The 22,106-nt window shown below is 39.6% G+C and overlaps 1 protein-coding gene across 2 annotated transcripts in view; it reads left to right on the top strand.

Moving 5' to 3' along the window:
* The first annotated feature begins 1,768 nt into the window (after window positions 1-1,768).
* The window catches only part of Cpvl (carboxypeptidase vitellogenic like), a 132,762-nt gene continuing 112,424 nt past the window's right edge, over window positions 1,769-22,106 (top strand). Inside the window, exons 1-3 of one of the 2 annotated variants that reach the window (XM_046426046.2) lie at window positions 1,769-1,890; window positions 2,508-2,627; window positions 18,057-18,243. In XM_046426046.2, coding sequence (XP_046282002.1) covers window positions 2,598-2,627; window positions 18,057-18,243 — 217 coding nt within the window. In that variant the 5' untranslated portion in view covers window positions 1,769-1,890; window positions 2,508-2,597. Of the gene's footprint in view, window positions 1,915-2,507; window positions 2,628-18,056; window positions 18,244-22,106 lie in introns of both variants that reach the window. The other variant, XM_046426047.2, reaches the window with a different exon arrangement.

Here is a 22,106-nt window from a genome sequence, read left to right as displayed (position 1 = left end):
GAAAATATTAGACCTTTGGTTTTGGGGAACTGGCTTATTTCACTTAGCATGATATTCTTCAGTTCCATCCATTTACCAGCAAATGCCATAATTTCATTCTTCTTTATGGTTGAATAATAACTCCACTGAGTATACATACCACATTCGCTTTATCCACTCATCTGTTGAAGGGCACCTAGGTTGGTTCCATAGCTTGACTACTGTGAATTGTCTAGCTAGGCTTAAATAGTCTAAAAGTAGGTGGGATTGGATTGGAATGACAGTTTGAATGACTTAGGAGAGTTCATCCAGTATGACTGGATTTTGTTAATGAATTTGTCATTGTTTGGAGATGCATATGATTTGTTAGAGAAAAATCTGCTACCCCAATATACACAGAACAAAGTTAGAGAGGAAGAGCTTAGGTATTGCCTCAGATAGCATCAGGTACCCTTTTATTAGCATGCAAATATCCAAGGTAAATAAATCACTAATGACTCATTCTTAATAGGAGGTATGGTTCATTTAAAAATGCAAACATGATTATTATTCCCAATGGTTTTATAATGTGGGATTTATGGGCTAAACTAAGAACATTGAAAAGAACTTACCTGGGGAAGTTTCTCAGAAAGGTGCCTCTAGAATAACAAGTCATTAATATCTATCTATCTATCTGAAGCTTGCCTAGCATTTGTGAGGCTCTGAATTGGATACTCCAGCAATGCAAAAAACAAACAAACAAAAATCTGTGTTGACTTGGGAGAGTGGTTAAGCTGGGCAGAAAGTCAGAGCTGTACCTTAGTGTCAAAACCAGGAACCTTTTTGAGCTTTTGAAGTTTTATGCTATATTTGCAAGTTTGAAGTTTTAAGTAATAATTGACTGAGTTCACTAAACAGCTATCAGGCCCTTTCTTCATAAAACTTAGGCTCCTACACATAACAAAAGTGAAACCAGGGTACTGAGATTTCTCTTCCCTGGGAATTATTGGCAGGTATAGACTTGATTGTGAAATCACATGCTTTGCTTTTATTGCTTTAGCTCAAAGCCTGGAGACAAGACAGGGTAGTAATGATGGAGAGGGCAGTGACTATGTTCTTAGAATAAATATTATGAAGAAGCAAATTCTTGGCATCTTATCTTTCTAACACAGGTGGGGCTTATCTCTTAACCTTTTCACAGTAGACTAATTCTAGATAGCGGTTGTCTTTAACTTGGCAAGGTTTGATTACTGTCAAAATAATTTTTTAGGCATTCTGGGGCTATCCCTTTTTCTTTTCTTTTGGAGACTTCATATTCCATTACTCATCTTTCAAAAAGACTTTTTGGCATAATTTTGTAACTGTATGGTTCTTTGGGGAGGAGGTAGCTTTGATCTCGAGAGATTCGTTCTCTTACCCATTTATTCATTTAACCAATATTTCTCCCAGTGTTTGATAATGAAAATGTTCAAACATTCAGAAAAGTTGAAAGAATTTTACAGTATATATCTACTCTCTCCACCCCACCTAGATTGCATTATCGTTCAACTGCTACTGATTAGTTTCTCCTACTGGTCTAAAATTATGCTTAATAAAGCTGTAAAAGGCAGAGTGAGGTCAGGGGAGGAGGAAGGTTTTGATTTGGACCGAAGCATAATTTGTGAAGGGGTCATGTGACTTTGTTCTGGAAAGTTATGTTGGAGTCTCACTATGGAGGACACTGAATTTCATGACAGGAAGTTTATATGTTCTTCCGGTTGTAGTTAGGAGCCATTGAAGGCATTCGAGAAAGAGGATGTCATGTGTTTTAGAAAGCTCATTCGAATGTCAGCATTAGGAGGATCTGAAGTCTGAGAGATGTTAGGAGGCTTTGCAAATGCAGCGGTTATGTTGTGAACAGAATGGGTTGCAGAGAGAAGATAAAGAACACAGGTGGGACTTCAGGACTGACTTCAGGTGTGGACCATTGGTGTCAGAACTTGGACATTTGTGGTAATAGTGGGGTCTCTATGGTGTGGTCCCTATATAAAGAAGTCAGAAGAGGAGGAAGTTATAGACACTGTGGGATTCCAGGGATTGAAACTTGGTGCAAGTTTCAGCTGAGAGTAAGAATATTGTCCTGAAATGCTGGACATCAGCGTCAAGACTGAACAAACAAAAGGACTAGCAATTAGTGCTCAGGTATGAGAATGTTTAGAAAGAGGGAAAGAAGGACAAGAACTGATTATATGGTGTTTTTGGAACAGAAAAAGTACAGGTGTTCAGTTGTCAGTATTTTAATGACTCTTCTGTCAGCAGTGTTCAATTCTTCTTAATAACTTACAACAGACACTAACAAAAAAAAAAAAAAAAAAAAACCTCCCTGCTAATAGGGTGGGGAATAAGTCTTTCCTTTATAAGAGGTGCAGAAAAAAAGCTGAGGGAGGGGGAAGGAAGAAAGTTAATTTTTTTAATATAGGACTTTTAGAGTATGTAGTGCTTTATTCATGAAAACCACTTCCAAATAGGAATTCAGGTAATTTAATGAATTCGTCTTATCTTTTCACAAGACAAAGACCACTCTATCTGGAATCATAGCAGCCTAACTGATGGCATCCATATTTTCCAAATGAAAACCTCAGATGTGACCCTTATTCCAGATGCACAATCACCAAGACTTTGTCCAAATAGTAAGTAACCTAAATTCCTCCTTCCCTTCCACTTTAATCCAAGCAGTGTGGTTGAAAAAAAATATTCAGCTCTGTAAACTCATTATAATTACCACTTGCAAGACAAGTGAGATTAGATTTATTTAGAATCTGTTGTGTTGCCAAGGATTGTTCCAAGATCTCAAGTATATGGTGAGGGCAGGGACTATCTTTTGTTACTATGTAGTAGAAAAAAAATATATGTATCATCTCATGTATCCCTCACCATCACAATGAAAGGCAGTTTGCTTCCATTCAGAATGCAAGTACTTTACCTAAACATACAGGGGTTTAAGTGGCAGAAAACACATTTGAAGTAGTGTGTGCACACTCTCAATCCTTCATACTGCCCAAAGGACTAACCTCTCTCAGAAATGCCAGGCCTGCATTGTCTTTCCAAATGCTTCCCAACTCTGTGCCAGGCACTGTGTTGGGCGTTTGCATGTGTGGTTTCCTTGCTGGGGCTACCCTGGTTTGGGAGATGGTTCAACAAGGAAGCCCAAAGCAAAATTGCATAATTACTTATTATGGGATGTCTGTCCTCTTGTCCTGTATTATTTTCACCCAATTTCTTAAACTCTGCCCAAAGGACTAACCTCTCTCAGAAATGCCAACCCCCTAAAAGTGATACGTTCATGAAACCTTCCTCCTTCTCTCAGCATAATAGGTACTTCATTAATTTCCTTAAGCTCATACCTTCAATCCTCATTGTTTGAAGGGTGAAATGGAGAAAAATTAATTTCTGTCATTTGTTTTTTATTGCCAAACTCATGTCTTTCCCCCCGGCATCCTCTGTGTGTACATATCTAAGGTTGCGTCTTTTATTTATTTTCCCTTCTATGTGAGGATTTTGGAAGGAGAGTGGACAGAATGTGGGCCCATAGCAAGGTCACTTCAATAGACTTTGTTAGACATAAGAATTGACCTGTTTCTTTAATTCTTGTTTGCTAAGTTACAGGTTGCCAGTTGTGTCGTGGGCAATGGGGTTTGCACTTTGAGTGGGATCATGATCCAATGAGGAGTTAACGAGAGCAGGGTTTATGGGTAGTGGGTTATAGAGAGAAGCCTTGGAGACCTATTATAGCACTTACCCAATCTTCCTGGAGTTACTGGGTTTTGTGCATATGTCTGCCTTCTTTTCTAGAATGAGGGCTCCTTGAAAGTAGGTGCTCTCTCTTTTTCATTCTCATAATTCTGGCAAATTACCTCACCCTGTAGGATATGTCCAGAGAATCTCTAATGAACTGAGTGCTGTTGGAGAAGACAAAGTTACTTTCATGGCGAAAAATGGAAGTGCCTGGTTATTTGAACGGACCAAGAGATGGTTTTGTTCAGCGCTGAGGGAAGATAGGAAGGTTGCAGGGAAAGACCTGGCTGGGCAAAAGCCCATTAGCTCCTAAGTCAGGCAGCATGAAATGAAGAAAGTCAAAGGCACATCTGGACTCTATGAGTTTTGAATTTGACACAAGGGAAAAATGGCAGCCACAATCAGTTCTGAAAGTGAAGACTATTCCTGACCGAGTTTCTTGGTGAAGAATATTATTCTCAAGCAGCTAATCAACTGGAAATAATTTGTATCATGTTATTTTGTTTCTCCCCTTCTCAGTGTTGGAGTATTTGTGGAATTTATTTGGCTTGGAAGACAGTGACCTTCTTGTGCCACTGTGACCCAGGGGCTTCCTGAACTGGCAGAAGGCAGTGCTTGCCGTGACATCAGGAGTTCTTCCTCAGTTCACCATAAACACTTACCTAAGTGTCAGGGTCTGAAGAATCTAGACTTTGTTTCAAAGGAAACTGGCTGGAAGCCACTGATTGAGAATTTGCTGATAGGGATTGATTTTTAAAAAAATCTGTGCTCAAAATATATGTAATTGAACCAGTTTTGTGGCACAGACCCCAAAATAGCCTTTCCTAGGGACCTGGCTTTACATACACTGACCCAAGTGTATGGGTTCAAGACCTCAGAGTGAGCTTTGGAGCTCACTCTCTCATCCGGGTGGCCTGCACAAATCAGCACTATGACTCACACCCTACAGCAGTTTTATCTGATCTTCTTGGCTGCTGTTTTAAATCATAGAAATTCCAAGCTGGGAGAGGATGTTGAGAATTATACTGCCCATCTAACCTCTTTACAAATTCAGGAACTGCAGTCCAGAGGGAGGAACAAATTGACAGACCCAAGGATACACCTGTTGACACAGTCACAGCTGGGAATTGAACTGGTGTGTGGGCAGGAATTGTGGCAGAGGGCTTTCTTGTGTGTCTCAGAACAATATGGAGGGCCTTAGTTCCCCTGCATGGTCTGACTTTATTTTCTCTTCTCTGTATATTTTATGGTCCTCCCTTAATATTTCGGGTTTTTTCAGTATACTTTTCAAGTGGGATGTTAAAGTTCACTGATCAAAGACCACTAGGAATACACTTGTAATGGCATAAAGTTGGTTTTCTTAGTTCCCTTGCAACAAAGGAGCTCCTAGACCCTGAGGTTTGGGGAGCTAGGAGGAGGCTTCCTCCAGGTATGGCCTTGCGCTATGGGAGTCGAGGGAGGAATTCATTGGGGGGAATTGGCTGATGACAAGTTGCCTGGGAAGTTGGGCAACTAACTTTCTCAGCAGTCTCCGTTCAGGAGGTGGGAGGGACCATCAAACCAATATCATTGGTAAGAAAACAGCAGTAACTCAGAAGAAAGGATTGCCAGTCATTTTATAAGTGTGACCTTGATTGTGTAGAAATACTGCAGTTTTCTGCTAGGAGCATCTCAGTCTGATCAGGAGCAAGTCCAATTTGTACTTTCTTGGGGATCTTATTCTCTCTCTTTGTTTCTGTCTGTCTATCTGTCTCTCTCGTTCACTGTCTCACACACACACAGACTCACCCAGATCCCATAGATGCTAGTTAAACTCATGGCACAATCTAGTACTTGGAGATCTTGGTGGTATCATCATTCGCCCACCCTAGTCTAAGTCAGATGGAAGTCAGGCAGATTCTTTGTTCTATTTCAGCTGTCCCTTTTCATCACTCACGGGGCTCTACCTGTTCTCCCTTCTTGGTATTTTCCAACCAGCCCTGACCATCCTGTGGTATTGCCATTTCCCCACCTTCATTCAAGCTCCCATCATCTTTGTTCTGGATCACGGTGAAGCCTGCTAACTTTCCAGTCCAGGCCTGTCCTTGTTCTATGGCCATGATATTCTTTTCAAAATGTCAAGCCCTTCAACCGTTCCTAGTCACTAAGGAAAAAGGTAAATTTCTTAGCACATCTTACAAGACTCTGCATGACCAGTCCTCCATTGACTCCTCTAGGTTCTATTCTGTTCCTTCTCCATTTCCTCCATGTGCTATGTCCTGCCTCTTGATTGGTTACCTGTTGCTGCCTAACACCTTTTTAAAAGGCATAAATCCATTCCCCCACCTCTGCAATTCAGAGCAATAACACCAAATGAGGGGAATGGCGAGATTCACTTAGCTAGGAGTTGAGACCAAGGTTGGAAACTTGCCTGGAGATTTACAGAAGTCCAAGCAAGAGTTGACAAGGACTAGATTAGTCTGAAGATGTAGTGATAGAGAGAAGCCGGTGGGGGTTTGAAAACCATATAGGAAATTCAGTGGGTGATTGCTGCAAGAAGCAGCAAAGGGTAAATAGACAAGTCAGGAATAAATCCTAAGTTCCTAGCTTTAGGATTTGACAGCATACAGCTATTTCCAACCAAGACAGAAAACAGAGAAGGAAGGATAAGTTCAGGGAAAAAGATAATACATTTGGTTTTTGAGTTCTTAATTATTTTTAATCTTTGTCAATACAATACATATATATATAGGTGAAAATCTGAGTAATAGTTCTCATAATAAACCCATCCTTCATTTATCTCTGAGACTTCCTCCTATATTTTCACCTATTATAGTGCTTTTACCTGTCATTATATATATCTTCAAATTCTGTTTTTGTTTTTTTGGTACTAGGGATTGAACCCAGGGGCACATAACCACTGGGCCACATTCCCATCCCTTTTTTGTATTTTATTTATAGACAGAGTCTTACCAAGTTGCTTAGGGTCTTGCTAAGTTGCTGAGGCTGACTTTGAATCACAAGATCCTCCTGCCTCAGCCTCCTGAGCCACTTTCATTGTTGTTAGATGGAAAGTGAGCAAATGGTTTGCAGAGAATGCAAGCAGAACATAAATGAAACACAAACCAATTCACATTACAGAACAGCAAAAAGGAAACAGAACACAATCCTTTTAGTTGAAGTCATGACACAATCTAGTACTTGGAGATCTTGGTGGTACCACCATCTACCCACCCTAGTCGAAGTCATGCATGCAGCTTATCTCCAATTTCTAAGTAACCTGCCTAGTCCTGTTTTCTTGTTAGAAAATTGTACTTTTTGTTACTTTGAAGTGTTTTCTATTCACCTCCTATTCAACAAGGTGAGAACTTAGCACTTTTATGTACTATATCTTCCAACTTACCCAGATTATAGAGTTTTCTTTCTTTCTTTCTTTTCATTTTTCTTTTCTTTTTTCCTTTTTTTTGCTAAGTCAATATCTAATGCTCACCTTATTATGCAAATATTGTTCATGGCTGAGCCAAGTAGCTTACTATAATTGCAATCCCTTTCTTGTACATTTTAATATACCCCCTTTACAACTGCCTATTTTTGGATTTTTCCAAATGCTTTTTAAAAATGACATTCTGCTGTTTACTAAATGCAATGACTTCTCTTACCTCCTTAAGAATGTATGTAATTCTCCCCCAAGTTATTCTGTTTGGTGCATTGCTGTTACTTCTGAGTTTTTTTTTTTCCCCCATGTAGTTCCTTTTGCATTTTCTTCCAAGTTGGCAGTTTTCCTGTGGTTCCTTGCAATCTGTTTATGTAAGTGTGAGAAACTAAATTGCTGGTTGGAAGCTCCATTGTGTTGAAGGGACCTGTCAGCAGTTAGTTGTTGGAGTCCAACGCATTTCGTCAGAGGACCCCATGTCTGCATTTCTAGGATCCAGCTCTTGTAGGGAGGAATCCTGCATAGGGTGAGGAGGAGGTGTATGGTCGTGGTTGCCAAGTCAGCACTCTGTGTTCCAAGGCTGGGGGTGTTGGTGTATAGATTTAGTTTTCAGGAGGGTTGCCTCTTCTTCACCATTTCTCACAGTCCCAGGTCCAGACTGTTTCTGTTTCAATTTTCTGAAGAATAAGTTTTCTATAGAATAAGTTGTTCCCCTGTTCTGTTAGCAGGAGGAGAAGCCCTGAGGACTTGTCAGTGTTGAGGGACATCATTCACCTCTGCTTCTGGCTTCAGGCTTCACTTAGCACTCTGCAGTGTCCAGCACTTTCCATTTGGAGCCTTTCCACTGTTCTGCAATGTGAACTGGCTTGTGTTTCATTTACATTCTGCTTGCGTTCTCTGCAAACCATTTGTTCACTTTCCATCTAACAACAACAAAAGTTTCATCTGCCTCATTTACTCTTGTCTCTCCTGTTTTCTTGGGTCATGGACTTTGTGCCTTTTTTATTATTATTTTTTTTAAATTTTTAGTCGTAGATGGACACGATACCTTTATTTTATTTATTTACGTGGTGCTGAGGATCGAATGCCATGCTCCATGCATGTGAGGCAAGCGCTCTACCATTGAGCCACCACCCCTGCCCCGCTTTATACCTTTTAAAACATGTCTTTACTCTCATTTTTAGGGAGGTTTCATGTGGGAAGAGAAATAAATAAGAGCATTTATTTCACTGTTTTAGCAGAAGGATTGGGTTCTGTTTCAAGGTGTTGAATTTAATAAACCCTCAGGACATCAGGTGGAAGTGTCATGCTGGCGATTAGATTGATGGACCTGAAGTTTTAAAGAAGAGCTGATCTGAGTGGTAACAGCAGACAGTCCTAGTGGATGACCACCCTGGAGAGTGTGTGGGGGTGAGATAAGCTGTGGACAGGGATGGAAACCTGACTCCATAATTAAAGGCAAGGTAGACAAAGGGGAAACTATGAAAGAGAAAATTCTAGAAGACCCATGAAAGCACAGATTACAGAAGACAAGACAATGATAGAGTTATAAAAGGGGCAATGGGAACATGTCAGAAAAATCAATTATAGGCTGAAATGTTTGTTTTGAATTTGGAAATATGGGTATCATATTAATGATCAATCATTAAATTGTAGCAAGATATTATGGACAGTTGTTAGAAGGCAGCAAGAAACAGTGAAAGTATATATATTTTCTTCAGGTACTGCTGACAGAGCAATACCAGAAATTATTTCAGTGACTCAAGAACCAGACAAACCAGTCTGTGGGCTTGTTCTCTTGTCTCCATCTTGGATAGCTGCATGTTAGATTTTAAAATCCTCAGTGAGGAGATTCAATAAGTGTATGCCCTTTGATTATGCACATGTAGACATTTTGGTTGGTTTGGCTTTAGAGTTCCTTTCCCATGCCCAACTATTCCTCATCATTCCCATATGAGACTTAAGATTCTGCATATAGTAGTTGAAGTCGATACATTTGTGTATATGATGAAAAGTTCTAAGATGCTCTGTATTGCTGAAACCCATTTAATTTTACTTAATTCAGAATTTCCCAAACATTTTTCATTTATCTTGTTGTACTAGATTTCTATAAAGAACCTTGTGGGAAATCCTGGCTTACAACAAGGCCAGACATATCTTACTTAAGCAATCAGTCTCTCTTCCCTTTTCCATTTTCTTGCTAACCACTCAAAAATTTCACTTAAATGCCTAACAGGAAGCTTAAAGTAGAACTCTTGGGGCTTTGTATCTTCCCCCTCCATTCCAACTCTATCCACAGTGTCCCCAAATTCCATTAGTGGCTTTACCATCCATGTATTAGTTTCCTAGAGCTGGTTTAACCAAAGACTACAATTCAGGCAACTTGAAACAATAGAAATTTCTTTCCTCATAATACTGGACTATGGAGAAGTCCATACATGATGTGTCAGCAAGTACACCCACTCTGAAACCCTTAGGGGAAAACTCTTCCTGCTTCTTTTACCTTTTGGTGTTTAGCAGTGATCCCTGGCATTCCTTGGCTTGTGGATGCACCTCTCCAGACTCTGCCTGTGTTGTTATGTGGCTGTTGTCTTCTTCTGTGCTACTCCATTTTTGTTGGTGTTCTCTGTATTTCTTGCTGCTTCTTATAAGGACGTGAATCATGTTGAATTGAAGTTCCACCCCACTCCAGTATTACCTCATCCTAACAACACAGTTTAACTCATAAACGATGCAGTCCCTTTGCGGGGCGGGGGGAAACTAGATTTTTTTTGTGTGTGTTATGATTTGAATGTCTCTCAAAAAATTCATAGACTTAATCCCTAAATTCATGTGAATGATTTTTGGAGGTGGGGGCTTTGGAAGGTAGTTGGGTTAGATGAAGTCATGAGCATGGGGCTCCTGTGATGTCATTAAGGCTTTATAGAAGAAGAGTAGGAAAGGGGCTGTGGCTGGGGCTCAGTGGTAGAGCACTCGCCTAGCACATGCAAGGCCCTGGGTTCGATCCTCAGCACCACATAAAAATAAATAAAATAAAGGTATTAAAAAAAAGAAGAGTAGGGGAGACCCAAGCCAACCTGCTCACTCTGTCTGACCATGCTATGTCCCATGCCGAGTTGTGATGCAGCAAGAGGGCCCTTCCTAGATGTCCACCAGATGCTGTTGCCATGCCCTTGGACCTCCTAGCCTCCAGGGTCACCAATTAATTCCTCTTCATTATAAATAATCCAGTATCAGGTGTTTTGTTAGACAAAGATGTTATCTCTGTTTTTCCTCTCAGTCATTATATCTTACCTACTAACCAATATTGCTGGGTGTGCCTTGAAAATGCAGCTGACCATTTCTCACCAGCTCCATTGCTACTCCCTGGAGCAGCCCCACCCTCTTGCATCGCTCCTGAATCATTTCATTGGACTCCTAGTCAGTGCCCTACTTCCATTCTTATTCTTCTAACATCTCCCTGCCGGATAGCAGCCACTTTGATCACTTTATGAAGTGCATCAGACAATATTACTCTTTTGCTATAACTCTCCAGTCGTATCCCATTGTTAATCCTTATGCAGACAGAGAAGCCTACAAGTTTGAGCCCTGTCCCTCTCTCCCACCTTATCATGAGCACCCCCTCTTCCATTTGCTGTGCTCCCAATAGCCATCAAGCAAGCTTGTTTGCACCTGAAGGATTTCACACTTTCTTCAAGGCTGGTTCTTCCCATTCCCAGGCCATCTACTAGAAAACGCATTTCCTGACCTTTGTTAGTCCAGATGCTCTTCTGAGAGTATACAGAGTAGGGTGCAGGATTTAGATGTTTCTCCAACATGTGTGTTGCAGGAATAAAAGTCACAGAGTATATGATACAGAATTGTTATTAAGATTGCACAAGAGCCAGGCTTGGTGGCACATACCTATAATCCCAGAAGCTCGGGAGGCTGAGGCAGGAGGATGGTGAGTTCAAAGCCAGCAAAAGTGAGGCCCTAAGCAACTCAGCGAGAACCTGTCTCTAAATAAAAGATTAAAAAAAAATGGCTGGAGATGTGACTCAGTGGTTGAGGGTACCTGAGTTCAATCCCTGGTACCAAAAAAAAAAAAAAAAAAAAAAAAAAAAAATGCATAGGGAAAGACTTTCCTGGTCAAATGTTGTTGATTTGTGAAATACTGGGCTTTAAGTAGGACTTCCCAAAAACAGTAGTTTAACTCTGTGGGGATATATATGTAGTAATTACAAAGTTACCTGACCCCAGTAGCACATTTTGGGAAATCCTGGTCTGGGGGCTATCATTAGGTCTTTGGAGGCTGATTAGGATTGGCTATTGTAGGGAGGAAAAAGTCATATCTTTTCCTTGCCCAGCACAAGGTTCAAGGCTGAGACCCCCTATAATATAAACAACAATAGATGAGCAAGAGAAGAGCACAGAAAATTTATTTAACAAAGTTTTAAGTGACACAGGAACCTTCAGAAAATGATGACCCAGAGACCTGGGGAAAGCTGTTTATTTTTATGGATGGTCATGCAGAGGTATGACTGGAGGGCAGAAGGGTAGGATCTGATGGCAATGAGTTGGGGGGCTGGGGGAGTCGGCAAGTCCTGTCCAGATCCCTTGGGCTTCTCCATGTGGCATTCTTCTGGAACCAGTCTGGAAAGAAGGTCTTTGTGACCTATTTTCAGGCAAGGTGAGTCAGGAAATTCTTTTCTGATCAGCTTTCAGGAGTGAAGGGTGGGAGAAGGTCAGAGACCTTCCTGCACCAATTCTGTTGGCTTAGAGTAGTCAGTGTGCCCAGGTGCCATAGTTTAAGGGGTCACCTTCTGAGCCCTGAGCCTCAATTCTTTGGTCTACCACTTACTACTTATATGAACTTGGATAATTAATGTACATTCTCCTAGGATCAGTTTCCTAAAATCTACAGAATGGGATGATTACGGTGCCTACCTGGTAAGGGTTAGAAATTAAACAGGGAAAGCAATTAGCACAGTTCTTTGTCCATGGAAAGTGTTCAGTAATTGGTAGTTATTACTGGTGTTATTATTGTGATGATATCTTTGATCATGATCTTTATTTTTTTTCCAGTACTGAGGATTGAACTCAGGGGCATTCAACCACTGAACCACATCCCCAGCCCTATTTGGTATTTTATTTAGAAACAGAGTCTCACTGAGTTGCTTAGGGCCTCATTAAGTTACTGAGGCTGACTTTGAACTCATGATCCTCCTGCCTCAGCCTCCCAAGCCACTGGACTTACAGGTGTAAGCCACTGTACCTGGCATGAGAATGATCTTTTAAGCTCAAAACTGTCACTAACATATTGAACTATGTCTGCTTTCACTTGCCATCACTCTCATTCATTTCCTCTGGATGGTGTGAGATGTCGAGGCCAAGCTCCTTACAGTAGTGCCAGGTCACATGATTTTCTTGTCTTCCTGGTTCTTCTCATTCTCTGCCTGCCAGATAACTCTGGTTTGTCTCCTGTGCCCACAAGCCCAAGAATACCGCTGCAGAGACAGTGACACTAATTCATTAGAGAGATTAGGCACCACGGTCTCATGCCAGAGGTGTGGCCTGTGAGAAGCAGATAGGCCTGTAAGTGTCAGCGCATTCCACCTTGTGTGTCACGGACATGTCCTCTCTGGGAAGAGTGCTTCAAATATCAATTTTAGAAATTAAAATGATGTCTTCAGGAAGATGAATAGTGGATCCTTCAGAATAAAAGTATTCTTTTACCATTTGTTTGTATGGAAATTCTTTTCACAAAATAGCTGGAGTTGGGATTTGGGCTGGCATTTAATTCAGGGTTACACAATAGCCCTTTATTGCCGAATTCAAATGATTTGGATGCGCTTGAATAATCTTGAGAGGGGAACTGCATCTTTTTTAAAATAGAAGAACTACTTTTGTGTGCCTTTTTATTACAGAATGCATGGAAGTGTCTATTACTAGTTGGCTTATTTTTTAAAATATTTTATCATGTGGGATCTAAAGCAGTTAAAAATGTAAGGAAAATCAAATAACTATTTTAATTGTAGCTATAATGTTTATTGCATGAAACATCATTACTCTCTTGATTAGAGTAGTCTATAGTCTAAATTGGAGATGAAGATAAAGGGGGAGAACAGAAGCTGGTTAAAATGTTTGCCCTTGGTTTCTTTGTCCTTGTCCTGTAGTTTCTTATTATTTTTTCACTGATAGAATGCACACTTTCCAGTGACTTACTCGGGCTTCTTTTTGAGGCCTTCATATCTGGTATTTTACCTTTGCTTCATGCATAGAGGATAACTGGGCAGGATTTTTCCTATGTCCCTTCTGGCCATCCCAGTTGGGATCCGAGTGTGAGCTAACGGAAAGTAGAATGCAGCTCATTTTACAAATAATGCACATGAGGCCAATATATGCAGGCAGGTGTTTAACAGCTGGATCTCTGGGGGGAAAGCCCTGACACATGGTGTTTGCTGATTTCTGTGATGTAAATACTGCCATCATCATAGATGTTGATCTACCAACATTGCTTCTGGATGCAGTGTTGAATGAGGATGTGCAGAAGCAAACTGTAATATAAGCAAACTCTTTGTAACTGTATGCCAATCAGATGCAAACACCACGACTCCAGATCATAGGTCATGCAAAAATGTACAAAGATTACCAGAAAGTGATGAGTTTTTCAAGTACTTTTATTAAACCCACATTTAAAAATACAACTCATTCCAGGATAAGTCTTTATGTTTTAATATTTAACAATGGTTGTATTGACTAATTGGTTTGCAAAGTTCCTGAAACTTTTGCAGGCCCCTCTTCTTGGGCTGGCTCTAGCACACTGAGTATGATCAGACAAGTTGCTGTTTTGCCAGGGTGCACTAATATGTTAAAGTACTGAACCTGGATTATTATAGAGTTGTTTCTAAAAATCAAACTTCTCTGAAAAAGTCTACCTATGTTTCTCTTTATTGTTTGTTTATTTATTTTATTGGCAATGTCTACCAAAGGGATTATTACAGGCTGCTGTTCTTTAATAAGTCAGTAAGAGTCAGAATATTTGAATAACCAAAGATGGGACAATGGAAATAAGATTAGATTGAGTGCCATAAATAAATCCTGGCTTTGAGGGGTGGCCCTGCCACTCACCAGTGATGTCAACTTGATTAAGTCAACTATTCCTCTGGCTTTACTTTTCTAGTCCATCATTTGAAGGAATTGGACCACATGAACATTATTGTCTCATCGAGGCCTAAAATAGTGTGGTTCATTACTTAGACCCATGAATTCAACAAATATTTATTTAGTGCCACTTACGTGCATATTTGTTATGAACTCTAGGCAGAATTAAATACAAATATACTATTAATTATTAATGTAACAGCATCTCACCTTTATCAGGAGCCTTCTAATTTCCCAAAGAAGAAACATGATCTTGAGTCTTTGAGGTTCTGTGGGTTTAGGAGATTAGGACACATCTTAACAGAATGTTGGAGAAAGAGCAACCTGTTCTAGAAGTGCAAACAGAACCTTATTCCTAGGAAACCCGAGAGGTCATAACCAGGTAGTAAAAAAATAGGAATAGGGAACAAGCACATTTTTGCCATGTCTATCAGTTGCTTCACTTTAAGATAAAGCAAAAAATCAGAAAAAAACTTTTTTCTAGTTATAAGAGTAATTATTATAGAAAACTTATTTAATACTTGAAACTATTAAATAAGGAGAAAGTACCACAAATCTAACCTAGTGTTCTTATTTTCTTTACCTAATAGTTGATTATATTTTCTAAAGCATTCCCAGTAGAGTCATTTTAATTGCTGTATATAATTCCATCCTTTTGGTGTATAGTAACTTACTTGTCTCATGTCTTATTGCTGAAAGTTTAAATTGTTGATAGTTTGTATTTTTCTGAAGAGCTTTGGGATAAATAGCTTGGTTAAATATTTTAAAATTGCATATTGGACACATGGTTTCCAACTAACATTTAAGATTTAATAAGACAATTTTAGCAAGTCAGATACTTTCAAACTTTATTGGATTCTGCTGGTATCGCTGGAGTTCATCTAGATTTTACTCTGTTTCTAAATATTTTTTAAGAGGACCATTTGGACTGAATCCTTCAAGATGATGAACTTGAACTTGGAGTAGCCACAATGTTTTCCCATTATTTCAAGCAGAGATGATGATGTGTATGGTTAATACATTTTTTCTATCACTTTTTGTGGGAGATAGCCTATTATGTACAGGGTTTGTTAATTATAAAGTGCTCAAGAAATGTTTAATAAAGAAAAATATTCAGGCTAATTAGGGTAAGCAAAAGCATTAGAGAAGGGTATGTTTTTGTTTTTTTTTTTTTTTAAAACCCACTCTACTATTCATAATAGCATTCATTTTCATTAGGAGAGACAACAGGTACGTACCATTGAGGAATTGTGACTGTTATATGAGAACCATGAAATGAAGTCTGTTGTTGCTTTAATTCACCTACATGGGAAATTATGACTCAAATAGCTATTTGATTAAATGTTAATGAGACCTGCTAAATTGATCTAACTCTTACTTTTATGTCTTCGATATACGTCAATTAAAACAAGACCTCTATCATATTTTGGCATCTTTGAGTCAACCTCTGCTTGCAAGGGAAGCTTTACCGTGACTACTGTGGTTATTTAATTATTAATAATTTCCATTACAGGGGACTGGAGGTTTACAGCTAGAAGACTGAGAATAGATGGCAGGATTGGTTTCTTGTTTCTGCCCCCAGGAAAAATACCTCTTACTGGAAGAGATGTTTTCTATTATTTTTTAGCATCATACCCCCGCCACCATCAGAATAGGATAGTGGATTTCAGGCATTTAGTAGCTATCCTATTAAAATATCAGTGTAACAAGTTCACATATTTTTAAAAAATGTCTTAACCGTGCCATAGTGGTCATTACCCTTGAGCTCCTTGCAAACTTAATTTCAATTTCTAAATTCATTTTGTTCCTTATTATGGTCAATAAGATGCAAAAACATTTTTTTTCACTCCATACCATATTGGGTTGGACTTATTTACATTAAGCGTGGGGAATTCTATTAGGTTAACCCTGAGAGACATGACAAGGGTCGTATATTCAATCAAGTTATGATTATAAACTTTTGTGTTGATGGGAAAATGTGGCTGAAAAGCATTTTAAATTTGCAACAACTAGTATTTTCATATTATGCCAAATTGGATTGTGTTAAGCATGTGTTAATAGATTTTTTACACATTTTGTATTTTTGAGATGTTCTAAATGGCTTGGCATTTTAAAGCACTGAACAATCAAAAGCAGCCATTGTATTTGCATAATTGTATATTTTATTTTGCATCCAGAAAGCTGAGTGAATGGAGTATTTATTCATTTAAAATACTTTACTTAGAATTTAGAGCTAAGGATTTGGATCATACTTAAATAGCAGCAGGGTAATGTGATGGTGCTGGAGTAGCTATCACAATACACTCAGCAGGGTTGGGATTAGGATGGGACAAGAGGGTAATCTGACTCTGGTGGAAAGATGAAGAGTATCAGAAAAGCTCAGTAATCAAGATAAATAGTTAAAATATAAATATTTAAATATATAAATATAAATATTTAAATATATAAATATTACTGAAATATTTGAAAACAATCCATATAAGGCCAAAAAAATCCATGACAGAAAAAAAAAATAAGCCAAAATTCTAGATAAAGATGTTTTCTGACCCTGCTTCTATACCTCACTTCCTTCTCCCCCCATCCTGGCCCTGTCCTAGGTCAAGTCCTGGTTTCTGTACTTTCATGTCTCTGCATGAGATACTTAATTGAGTCAATTTTCCATATCTAAAATTGGCAATAATAATTCTGGATTTCTGCTGGGCATGGTGGTACATGCCTTTAATCCCAGTGGTTCAAGAGTCTGAGCCAGGAGGATCACAAATTTAAGGCCAGCTTTAGCAACTCAGCAAATTAGTGAGACCCTGTCTCAAGAGAAGGAAAAAAAAAAAAGGAGGGGGGTGTTTCTGGGAATGTGGCTTAGTTGTTAAGAATCCCTGGGTTCAATCTCTAGTACCAAATAAATAAATAAATAATCCTGGATTTCCTGGTGGAGTTATTAGGAGATTCAATCAGCTAAAACTACAAGGGAAAGCCCATTATAAACATGATTTACATGTTTATGTATGAGTTTAAGTATATATACTATGATAGCTAGCCCAGGTGAGTACTCTAAGCTAATATCAGATTTGAAGATCCTTGGCAAGCTGTGTGACTAATACATTTGGGAGCCTGACTTCTTGAGTTTGTATATCAAGTAACAAAAGGGAAGACACTTGGATGTAATGGCAGGGCCCTCCCTCTCTTACTTTTTGTGTTCTTGGATACAAAACTCAAGGATTCATTGAGATGGAGGAGACAACCAGAAATCCATTGCTTATTTTAGTTTTCCTGCAAAGCTCATCTGAACAGCCAAGGTTTGGGCTTTGCTCAGCTGTCCCACGCACTAGTGAAATTCCGTATTTGTCCCACCTCTCTGAGTTCCACCCACCTTTTGTTCATGTCAATTTTGATAAGACGTCACCTGTGCCTGCAATCCTTTTCCCTTCTGTGGTGGCATAACGTTCTCTACCCCTATTTGGTGACAGTTATGAAGCCTTTGTCTTTATGCTTTAGCTGATTTTCCCTTGAACTTTTTAAAAAATATAAATTGTCCTCCAGTTACACCGTAAATCCCTTGAAGGATTCCCCTCTAAATGGCCAGGGCAGGATGGGCAGGGACTGGGCCTGTCTTATTCATTGGTGATGTCTAAGTTGCTCAGCCTACGGTCTTTCTACACAATGGCATTTTCTTTTTACGTGAATAAATGAATTTTCTTGCATGTTAAAAAGCTAGGTAAATATTTACTCTCTGGATTCATTTGTGGAATGTAACTGTTTTCATTCATCCTAGACCCCAGAAGGACCAGGTTGCACCATGTGGAAAGTGATTGTTTTGTTGGCCCTGCTTACATTCAGCCCTTGTGATGGGCTGTTTCGCTCCTTGTACCAACGTGCCCGGGTTTTCCAGCCTCCTAGGGGAGATACAGGACAGCCATTATTTCTTACCCCTTATATTGAATCTGGAAAGATCAAGGAAGGTGAGTTTAAATCAGCAAACCACTGGTATACTTTGAACAGTTTGGGAGGGTTTTTTTTTCCCCCTTTCTTTTAAAACAATTATCCCACAGAACATAAAACACATTCCAATATCTTTACTTGTTTTATGTCAAATATTAGTGACTTGATGCTGTATATTGTCTGAATTTTTAGCTAAAATGAGAGTTAGAACTGGATTATTTATGTGGTGGAGTGGCAGCATTTGCATTTCTAAAACTAGTGGGTGCCTGACCCGCAATGGGCCCTTGACAAGGCTGCTGTTAACATTAAAACTTACTACCTGGGGGCTGGGATTGTGGCTCAGTGGTGGAGCGCTCGCCTAGCACGGGAGGTACCCGGGTTCGATCCTCAGCACCACATAAAAAAAAAAAAAAGGCATTGTGTTGTGTCCATCTACACCTGAAAAATAAATATTAAAAAAAAAAAACCCAACTTACTACCTGTCCGTCAAGCATTCTGCATGAACTCAGCAACCCAGGGAGGTGTTCCTACTTTGTACACATGAGAACTAAAGAAGAAGGAGCTCCAATGACTTACCAGAGTTCACATAGACACTGGGTAACCGAGGTGTCACCTCCATTCCCTCCACTTGACTGTGCCCTGTCACCTGGCAAGTGACCCACCCAGCCTAGACCTTTCCTCATTAATAAGATGGAGATTTAATAACTCTTCCAACTTGCAGGGATGTTATGAGAATTCAATGAGAAAAAGCACCTGAAAACTCTTTGATCTTATAAATTGCCCTCTAAACACTAATATTTTCGAATGGATTTATTTTATAGATTGTGGCTTTTTCTAGTATTATTGTTAATAAAAAGAAAGATGTCATTTGATGTTATCAGAGACTAAAATTGATGACCCGCATCTCCCCTTATGTTTTCTTTGTACTCAGGTAAATCAAGGTGTAGATGAGTGATTTAATCTCAGTAGATTCCTGAACTCTGAAGTAGCTTACAAGCAGCTATTTTGAGGAGTTGCTTGTAAAGAGAAGCAGAGAGATGGGGTGTTGGTCAGTGGAAGCAATGGGGTCAAGGAAGCTCCTTGAAGAGGGCAGGGATAATATGCACAAATGAGGAGAGCAGGAGCTGGGGGAGGGGGACGAGGAATCCCTTGGTGGAGACTGTGGTTAAGTAGCAGAGACCTTGGTGGAGCATGCTCATCCCTAGTCTCAGGGGCTAAGGCTGAGTCTGTGCCTGTGCTGGTAGACGGAATGGGAACGGATGGTGCTGGAAAGTTTAGGAAAACTGTTAAAGGTTGAAAATAAATCAGAGTATTCTCTAAGGAAGTTTAAAAGGAAACAGTTTTCTTTTCACTTGAAATGTTTTCAGCCAATAGGATGTCATCATTTTTTGTTTTAAAATCCAGATGTTCTCATATTTTAAGGGTTGAAGTTCTGCTTCTGTGTCCCTTTCTGAAATGCACATTGGCTCCAGGTTTCACCATCTCTTTCCTAAGGAAAGGTAGAAAAACTTTGACAATGTATTCAGTATATTTCTAAAAAGGACTCATTTTCACCTGATGTAGAAAAGCTACAAGATTGTTGCCTGAGGCTGATTCCTTAGGAAGTGTGTGAGCAGGCATCAAATCACTCACCCAAGCCCAAAATTGGATCACATACCTATACTTCAGCTCCTTTCATTACTGGACACTGATGACTTAGGCTACATTCACTAATGATAAATCAAAGCAAACTGCTTAAGTTAAGAGGAATTGGGGGCTAGAGTTGTAGCTCAGCAGTAAAGAGCTTGCCCAGCATGTGTGAGGCACTGGGTTTGATTCTCAGCACCACATAAAAAATATAAATAAAATAAAGCTATTGTGTCCATCTACACTAAATATATATAAAAAAGGATTTGAATAACCATGATAATCAATTTAGTAGGATTTCTTCCAATCCACATATGGGGAAATTGAGACTCAAATACCTGACATGATTTACCCAAGGGGATACAGGTAATAGAGACGGGCTAGAAGAGATGATGTAGTGCCCAAATCTTCTGACTTCTGCTGTGTTTTGCCTGCTGTAGTTATTTTCCTTTGTTTAAAAGCTTGGGGTTTTCTGAAGTGATCAGATGTGCACACATGACATAATTAAGGCACTGCACACTGAAGCATCACATCTGAATTAGGTGTGCTGGAAAATTGAAGAAGGAAGCTGTTGGTGGACATAATCTAGGGAGAAAATGATAATGGTAGTTATATTAGTAAAAATAATAAATAATTAACATTTAGTCATTATAGCCCCAATACCTAGCATAGTACCTGTATGTCATAAGCACTTAGTACATATTTGCAAATTGAAAAACATTTTTTTTTTTGTCCTGGGGATTGAACTCAGGGGCATTCAGCCACTGAGCCACATCCCCAGCCCTATTTTGTATTATATTTAGAGACAGGGTCTCACTGAGTTGCTGAACGCCTCACTTTTGCTGAGGCTGGCTTTGAACTCACCATCCTCCTGCCTCATCCTCCCAAGAGGCTGGGATTATAGGTGAGTGCCACCGTGCCTGGCCACAAATTTAAATTTGAGTCCCAGCCACATGTCAGGCATTGTTTTCTACATCCATTAGCTTATTTAGTCCTTGGAGCAATCTTAATGAAGAATGTGAGCTGGGTGCGGTGGAGCATGCCTATAATCCCAGCAGCTTGGGAGCCTGAGGCAGGAGGATCACGAGTTCAAAGCCAGCCTCAGCAAAAGTGAGGAGCTAAGCAACTCAGTGAGTCCCTGTCTCTAAATATAATACAAAATAGGGCTGGGGATGTGGCTCAGTGGTTGAGTGCCCCTGAGTTCAATCCTGGGTCCAAAAAAATAAAAAGAATGCATAATTATTGTTACCATTTTGTAGATGAGAAAAATGAGTCTCAGAGAAATGAAGTATCCTGTCCAGAGCTATAAAGCTCATTAGTGGCAGAACCGGAATTAGAGCCTGTGCCTGCCAACCCCAGAACCCCATGCTGTGAAACCCTGTGCTGCATGATCAGCTCCAGACTTGAGGGTATGGATGAAAATTTGAGTAAATAGTGAAAGGTCTGTGCCCCCTGAATGAGGAAGATAGCTTAAACAAAGGCATTCAATGAAAATTACCTTGGTGTGTCTGTGTCATAAATCTGGTAGAACCAAGTGAAAACAATATCGAGTTGTCCACATCTCACCTGTTCCTGATTTTCTTGCCTATGAGCCCTCCACAGTTCTGGGTACAAGCAGTAGAGGAGAAAGAATCCAGGGGGTATAGTTTGGTCTTCTGTCCTTCTGCACCAACCCTGGTAGATCTTCACCCTATGAGTGACAACGTTTAAGACACTGAATCTGTATGGAATGTCACTTTCTAAAGTTATGTTATGCAGTCAAAATCTTTGCATGGAATTTTAAGTGGCTGATCCAAAAGCTGGTACATCTGGGTATTCAGATGCAGCCCTGACAACATAATTAAGGATAATTTTATTCATCCGCTTTGCTGAAAGTTCAGGAAGCTCTGGACAGATGGTCAGATCACTCCCCTAAATCCCTTTTGTTTATCGAGTTTGTCAGAATCCTAGGAACATGAGTCTTGGTATCACAACTGAGCATTTTTGAGATAAACAGTAGTTCACAAAAAGACAAGGAAAATTTTTATTTTTTTAATCCCCAATTAGCTGGCTTAGTTTTATGTAATTGTAATTGCATGTTTACTTTCTCTGAAGCTAGAATAAATCCTTGTTCTCTGAAACAAGATGAATGCAGAAGACAGATTTTAGCATGTTTACAAACAGGGCGTCTCCCAAACTCTAAAGGGTATTTTGCTCTTGGGTCCTCTTACTCCTTATGGGCTCGTCGCATCTCGTCTAGGAGGTGATGAGTGTTGGT

This window comes from Marmota monax, unplaced genomic scaffold (genome assembly GCF_021218885.2).
Source record: "Marmota monax isolate L192 unplaced genomic scaffold, Marmota_monax_Labrador192_F-V1.1 WCK01_AAM20220418_F8-fsc00133, whole genome shotgun sequence".
Classification (NCBI taxonomy): Eukaryota; Metazoa; Chordata; class Mammalia; order Rodentia; family Sciuridae; genus Marmota; species Marmota monax.
This window is presented reverse-complemented; position numbering and strand designations above follow the sequence as displayed.